General features: G+C 37.1%; 1 protein-coding gene across 1 annotated transcript; it reads right to left on the reverse strand.

The window, feature by feature from the left end:
* Window positions 1–4,617: 4,617 nt before the first annotated feature.
* LOC126807963 (tripartite motif-containing protein 3) lies at window positions 4,618–7,439 on the reverse strand. Its single transcript, XM_050532966.2, has one exon. The coding sequence runs from the start codon at window positions 7,110–7,112 to the stop codon at window positions 5,853–5,855; it is 1,260 nt and encodes a 419-aa protein (XP_050388923.2). The 5' UTR covers window positions 7,113–7,439; the 3' UTR covers window positions 4,618–5,852.
* Between the last annotated feature and the right edge of the window lie 291 nt (window positions 7,440–7,730).

Below are 7,730 nucleotides of genomic sequence, written 5' to 3' on the forward strand. Positions count from 1 at the left end.
GTTTAGATAGCCTGTCATGGCATGATAAACCATTTAAATAGAATGGGTTTAGCTAACCTGTCATGGCATGATAAACCATTTAAATAGAAGGTGTTAAGCTACCCTGTCATAGTGATATTTGATAATTGGTCGACTGACTAAAAAAACTGAAATCGATCAAAATCGGTTTTCTCGTGGGGTCTCCGATAGTCATCTTAATATCCCCATTCGAAAGGAAACGGATAAAATTAAGAAAATTTTTTTATTGAGGGGTAACTTCCATTAAATAAGACTTCGGCAGTTGGAATCCGCGTAACAATGGTCGTACACGAGGCAAGGTATCCCTTGTCTTTCGAAAATATCCTACACACGTTACCCTTACGTCACTGATTTTGTAACTCTGCTGATGACGTAGGACACCGAGATTAACTTAGCGTCGTGTTCTGATGTCTGATATCACTATGAGGAGTTCACATAGCTAACATTTTTATGGTAATTGTTGTTTGTGCATGTTTGTATGATGGTGTGTGTTACATGTCTTGTTTGTTTTTCCATTGTAGGGTGGAATTAATTTTCGATAATTGTCCAATTTGGATGATTAAAACTTGTACAACGCCAGCTTGTTAGAAGTCATTTCCCAAAACCCACACCCAGCGTTTCCCTATAAAAGTGCCTTTATTTTATTACTAATTCCATATCTGGTGAATAACGAACATCAAACTAGCTCGTAGTTCGTTATTCGCGATTACCGAACAACAAACTGGCTCGTTGTTCGTTATGCGGGTCGACCGTCCATCCTCGTAGGTTTTCTCCGGGTCACCCGGTTTTCAATGCACAGCTAAAGACCACTATGCGCAAGCGAATTAATGAAATAAAATTGAACTGTATGTTAGTCCCGAAATGACCTTGTTTGTGTCGAAACCCCCCTCCCCTTTCTCTCTCTCTCTTATTCGCGAATAACGAACAACGAACCACAAACTAACCCTAAATCTTAAGTAGTGATATCGTCGCTAATTCGAATGAAATTTTCAATATATTTATTTTTATACGTCCACATTCATAACGTAGACGTATTATATCGTCGCCCCTGTGTGTGTGTGTGTGTGTGTGTGGGTGGGTGGGTGTGTGTGTGTGCGTCAGCATTATTAATTAACCTTCTAAAAGAGGACCTAAATAAGAACATGCCTTCAAATTGCGGACATGGCTCATACGCCATACAGTGTGCTATGAAGAAAATTTTGCCCGGACAGCGGTCTAAGGCCTGCTCCTATTTAGGATTTCAAATGGCAACTACGCCAATGTGTATATGATACCTTTTTTGGTACGATACGAGCGACAAGACACTACCCCATCCCACTCGTCCTGCACAACTGACACAGGGGGAAACTAAACCACAAAATTCAGAGGACCTTTCACGGCTAACACTGGGATCAAACACGGATCTAAGTGCTAGCGAGCAAGTGTCATAGATCCTTACAACCACCAGATAAGTAGGACTACCATGAACCCTTTCATGTGAGATATATTATGAATTACATGTACTCTATAGACAAATTTTATTTCATATTACATTACTTGTTTCTATTGAGTTGTTTAGCAGACATAACGCGTGACAACAACATGTTGAAACTATAGAATAGGAATACTCAATGTTTAAAAACACAAAGATAATTTCAATTTTATTGCCAACCCTTTCACAATATTTGTAAGAAATATCCCACACGGGGTGTTAATCTGTTTATATACCAATTCAATAAAACATATAATAAGAACGTCTTGCCTTTATTCATTAGTTACAATTTATTACGTGGTTCATTTATTTCTAATACTACAATTATAGAGACCAAACCGTTTCACTTTTACACATGCATCAACACACGTAGACCACATGTATAAACATATCTTACACTAGAGTCTGTCGGTGTCAGCTAGTGGTGTGAAAACTCGTGTGTGTGTGTGTGTGTGTGTGAGTAGGGGTGGGGGGGACAAGTCCCGTTCCATGTTTTTCACTTCCTGTGATGGGATTCTAATTAAATTGCTATCAAAACCCATTTAGCGTAAGGGACTTTAGCGTTTATATTGAATTAAGTGGGAGAAATCCATCTTTTTCAATTCCTGTGTGGTGCAGTCAATCTGGGGTTAGACCGTAAACAAATTGCAACAGAATTAATTTCACTGGGATGCATTTTAGTATAGTCCCCAAAACAACATCCCAAAAATGTTCAAAAATATTTTTGTTGGAAAGCGGGCAAATTGCGTAATATGCTAATTAGCATAATTTCATGTTTCAAAAATTGACTTAATACTATAACTTGGCTATCAAATGTTCAAATTTGGTGGAAATTGTATCTATAAACCCACGTTTTCGTGACCAGGGAAGCGAATAAACACATTTGGAATAAAATCACTTTATTACATGCACAATATGCAAATTAACAGCCGCCATTGAAAAAACTTATCCCCCCAGCAAATCTGAAACTCTTTACTTACCTAAACCAGTACCTACTCCGATAATTTAAGGGTAAGGGGTACCGAAAAAGACAAGGAGAACAGCACAGTTGTATTGCATAATGTGTGCAAATTAGACGCCTCGGCCATAATCGAAAAACACACTTGTAGTGCTAACTCAAAAAACATTTGCAATAACCTGAAAAATCTAGTTCTCTCAGCCATTTTAGCTTCGTCAAAGAAAGTAATAAAAATAACTGTACCTCATCATGGAGAACATTTGGCTGATTGCATTAGTACCACAGCACTGTTGTCACCAGGGAGGAGAGGGATCGGGGTCACATAGCCCTGATGGAAACAAGCAAATGCTCAAAACTTTATCATCAGATTTGTCTAAAACTGGTTTCGGAGTTGCTACAACCATGTCCTTTGAAGTCTCCACAAGCATATCAGTGCAGTCCAGTCGATGTTCCTTACAAGTGCACCGACTTAGTTCAACAATCGGTCTTACAGTTACACCTGTACAGTCGTGGGAACTCATCATGTGCTGGTGTCTAATCCGATTTCAGAGGTATCTCATTTGACTGATTGCATTTATACCACAGCATTGTTGTTACGGGGTCATATAGCCCCTTCTGGAAACAAAATATGTATGGTCAGAGATGTCTAAAACAGATTTTATGGAGTTGCTACAGCTATGTCTTTTGCAGTCTCCACAAGCATATCAGTTTTTTTAAGTGTAACGAACAGTCATATGCACTCTTCGGGTATTAAGGAATTATTATAGGTAATCATTATAAAAACATCAATGTTAATCCTATTGTCAGTGATTTTATTTGTTTTTAATATAGTTTATTAATTGTTGAATGAACACTATGACGTATCTATTCATTAATCATTATCAAAGCATTATAACATAGCTGTTAATTTTATTTCAAAGTTAATCACAGAAATACCCACAATTGAAATTCAGCACAATGTTTATAATAAAATGAACAGTAAACTTGCAAAAGTATATCAGTGCCACGAAGTACATAACATCAGAGAGCGGGATCAGCAAAAGCAGTCTTACCAGGGATTTATCTACGTCTGTAAAAGAGCCCTTGCTAATGGTGCTGTTGTCGGGGAATGCAAAAAACGCAGTCATGGTAAATGCAAAGCCACAGTAAAGATGAGGTCATCCAGTCCGTAAAAGTGAACGAACGCATGCTGTTCAAATGGTTCTTGGGGTGAAAAATACCATAAAGAGACGATCCACTGGAACTCGGCACCTCTACCACCAACTCAATTGGCCATGAAAATACCACACCAATACAAAGAAAATTGTAATGGGGAAACCTTTCCTTCTTCCTGGCAGTGGTACAAACAATCCAGCTAGAATTATACTATACTGGCTACCTGAGGGCCCTTTCTTCAACCGGTCATCGGTTTGCTGACGGAACATTTAAAATTGTGACTGAAATATTTTACCAGATTTAAACAATACATGCTCTTATCGACAACCACATAGTTACACGTGTCTATGCTCTACTTACAAACAAGACTGGGGATACCAATTTCCGGGTGTATTCCCAGTTGCTAGTATTTCAGTGGATCATCGTCCTTTATCTGTCATTAATGACTTTGAGATTGCTAAAATAAGTGCTGTCAAGTAAGCTTTACCTGAAACTGAGATATATTGCAGACTTAGGGATCTCATCAACGTTACCATGCAGACAATGAATTCAATCTTTGTATCAGAATGATACCAGCCCTTGCTCGTTGAAATAATGTCACTGCATATACCGTAAATTGCAGACTTGGCGACATGGAAGAGAATGATGTAAATACCATCATCAAATACTGAAAGGATACCGACATTTGGAGACCTGCTAGTCGTAACCGTAGAGATATGTATACGACCGAACTGTGGTCCAGCTTCCAAGAATCAAAAACAATATAGAAGGGTGGCACAGATGATTTGAGACTTCAGTCAGTTGTTGTCATGTCAACATATATAAGTTTCTAGAAGCCCTGAAGAAACGCCAAGCTCCACAACAAGTTGTAGAATATAGAAGGTGTGATTTTATTCTTGTGCACGACACCCACGACAACATGTTGCTATGATACCAACTATTGTGTATGACGGATGTCATTCACGGGTAATGAAAGAAACGAACAGTTGACCGGTATATTTTTTTTAATGTAATATTTGTAATGTCCATCAATACATTAATAAAAAAAATACCATAACAATAACAAATCAATACACTAATCAGTAACAAATCAATATACTATAATCAATAAACAATAGTTATAACATATAATCAATACACTAATCAATACGCTATAGTTTTAACAAATCAATACAATAATCACTCAGTGAGTAAGACGTTGGCTCGCTAACCTGGAGTTTCTGTGTTCGATCCCTGTGTTTACCGAGAAATTACGTCGGCATTTTCCGACCTGTTTCCCCTTGTCAGTGGTGCAGGACGAAGGACCTGGTGGGGGACAACGTATAGGCGTTGGCATGGGAAGAACAACCGGGCCCCCATGTTCCCATACTCGTGTACATAAAATGACCTTTGACATTTGAATTCGATGTAAGAGTCCCTTACAACCCAATTCCGGGATGGTTTAATGATTTAACATGTGCGTCTGTCAGTGAGTCAAATGACTTGGTTTACATTCTTCAAAGTGTAGAGTCGCCTTTCCAACCTCGTGGGTTTTCTCCGGGTCCTCCTACCACTACTAAAGATCTCTACGCGCAGGCGAATTATTGAAATCAAGTTGAACAATGTGTTCGTCCCCAAAACACCTGAGTTGATGTTTAACCCCATTTCTCTATCTCACAAATGATAACTTTATGGTTATTAGCTATTTTAATAGTACACGTTAATAGTTATTTGCTGCCGTGTCACCGAATCATTTCAAACTCGACCCTATTTCACATACAGGTAACTTAAATGTTTCTGATCGAACTAATATGTAGAGATATATGTCATTGTTTGTTAATGACACAGATCGTCAAATTTCCTGTAATGTTCTATAATATGAATGTCAGTATTGTTCTATACTGTTTATTTCTACAGTAGCCTGTTTATATAGTAAATGTTTTATTATCAGAAAATCCGTTAATCTCGTCGTGTAGTTTATTCAACTCTATAAAGTTACCATTACCCCATATATCCCCACCAGGTGTAAATGTACCTGTATCTTGTTGCACTTACATTGTTTATATTATTAGTATACGATTAGCTATAACATATTTAAATGTTTTATCTTCCACTCTCCTCACACCCAGGCAGCATCTTGATCTATCCTTTTAATGTTTAACAATTACGCACCATGGCATTCCTTGTATCAGTACATCATCACTACAATAGAGATATATCCATGTATTATGATGGCACCGATCAATCGTACTATGTTCTGTAATATAAATATCAGTATCTTTCTATGTTGTCTAGTTTCACAGTAACCTGTAAGGTAAATGTTTTATTGTTGATAAATCCACTCTTATTACCCCGTAGTTTATTCCACGCTATAAAGCTAGGCCAACCATATCCACCACCATTAGGTGTAAATGAATCTGTATCTTGCCTCACTAAAGATTTACTTACATCGTTTATATTTAATAGTTTTAGTATATAACTAGCTGTGACATTTTTAACTGTTCTATCTTCCACTCCCCTCAACCACAAGTAACACCCCAATCCTGATGTAGATGTTTGATGGCTAACACTTACACACCATGACATTCCTTGTATCATTACATTATCACTAGGGTAATACACGCCTGTGTTCACTATCTCATTCAAACTAAAACTAGACGTCCAGGTACGTGACTCCACTATTTCTATTTCACCTAGGAGTAGTTCTAAAGTTTTAACATCTATATCTACCATAGGATAATGGACATATCTTACTTGGGGTATATCTAAACTGGTTGATCTGCTATCTTCAGTCAGTGTTTGTACATTGGTTAACGCATCTACAACTGGAACAGTAGATTTTCTATTCAGCACTTTATTCATATGTTTAACACTGGTTTGTAAGTAACTTTTTAAATTGGTCATATCTCCATGTAATTTATGTAACTTGTTACTTTCTTCATCACAAATTTTATTCACCTCACATTTTATGTCACCGCCATGTTTTTGTACTTCTTCACAAACTCTTTCGACATGTGTATCAACATTATCACAGGCTATTTTAGCTTGGTTCTTGATATCAGATATTCGATTGGTTAATAATTCACAGTATTTCTCGACTTCACCAATTTTACCTTCTAACTCCCCCTTTATAATGTTTAACTTTCCTCTGATTTCTTGGTCAACATCTTGAAGATCAGCTACTGTATGATTTTTGTGATCCAATATAACACAGCTACCACAAACAGCAACATAACATTCATGACAATAAAATTCTATTTCTTTTGTCTCGTGACTCCGACAGAGACAATAATGTTTTTCCGTTTTACTTTTCGGTTGGATGTATCTTGAAAATCCACTTGCACCACCATCAGGTACTTGAATCTCTGTTCTACAAATGGGACAATTAAACTTGTTGAGATGTGAGTGTGCTTTGATATGGTCGTCTAAACAATGTTGACAAAATTTGTGAACACATGGTAGTATTTTAGGTTTAGTAAAATCATCTAAACAGATACTACAGCTATGTGTATTATCGCCTGCCTCCGCCATATTTAGATGAATTTATAGCCCAGTAAAAATTACAGTCACGTTTCAACAGAGCACGTCCAGTTTCAACAGAGCACGTCCAGTTTAAACAGAGTTTTTGTTAACATTAGTTATATTCAGTGTTGTATGTCCAGTTTCAACAGCAGAGTTTATGTTAAAATTACAGCAATATTCACAGAGTATAATTATATGGTTGTTTTATACAACAGTTCAGATAACAGAAGTAAAACAGTCACCATAATTCAGTATGAAGTGTACAGGATATATATCACGTACTAGTACACATGTATTCTTTTTAAATACTTATCTTTTATATACACCTTTAGATATCTATCGTAATACCCCTGTCTTTATACTGGTTATACCACACGACTAAACAAATATCCTTTTATATACACCGTTAGATATCTATCTTTATATCCCTTTCTGTTTAAAAGTTCGGGGTTTAGGGGCGGATCTTGTACAAGTGGTATACATATGATCTAATATTAGCATTTGAAATGTAATGTGTTTAGCTACCCCTGTCATTTGTACAACTGCGGTGGACTGCAACATTGTCCTTTTACCGTACTGGTCGCTGCGCAATTTGAATGTTATCTTGAATGAAACGGGGATCCAGCT

This window comes from Patella vulgata, chromosome 9 (assembly GCF_932274485.2).
Source record: "Patella vulgata chromosome 9, xgPatVulg1.2, whole genome shotgun sequence".
Taxonomy (NCBI): Eukaryota; Metazoa; Mollusca; class Gastropoda; family Patellidae; genus Patella; species Patella vulgata.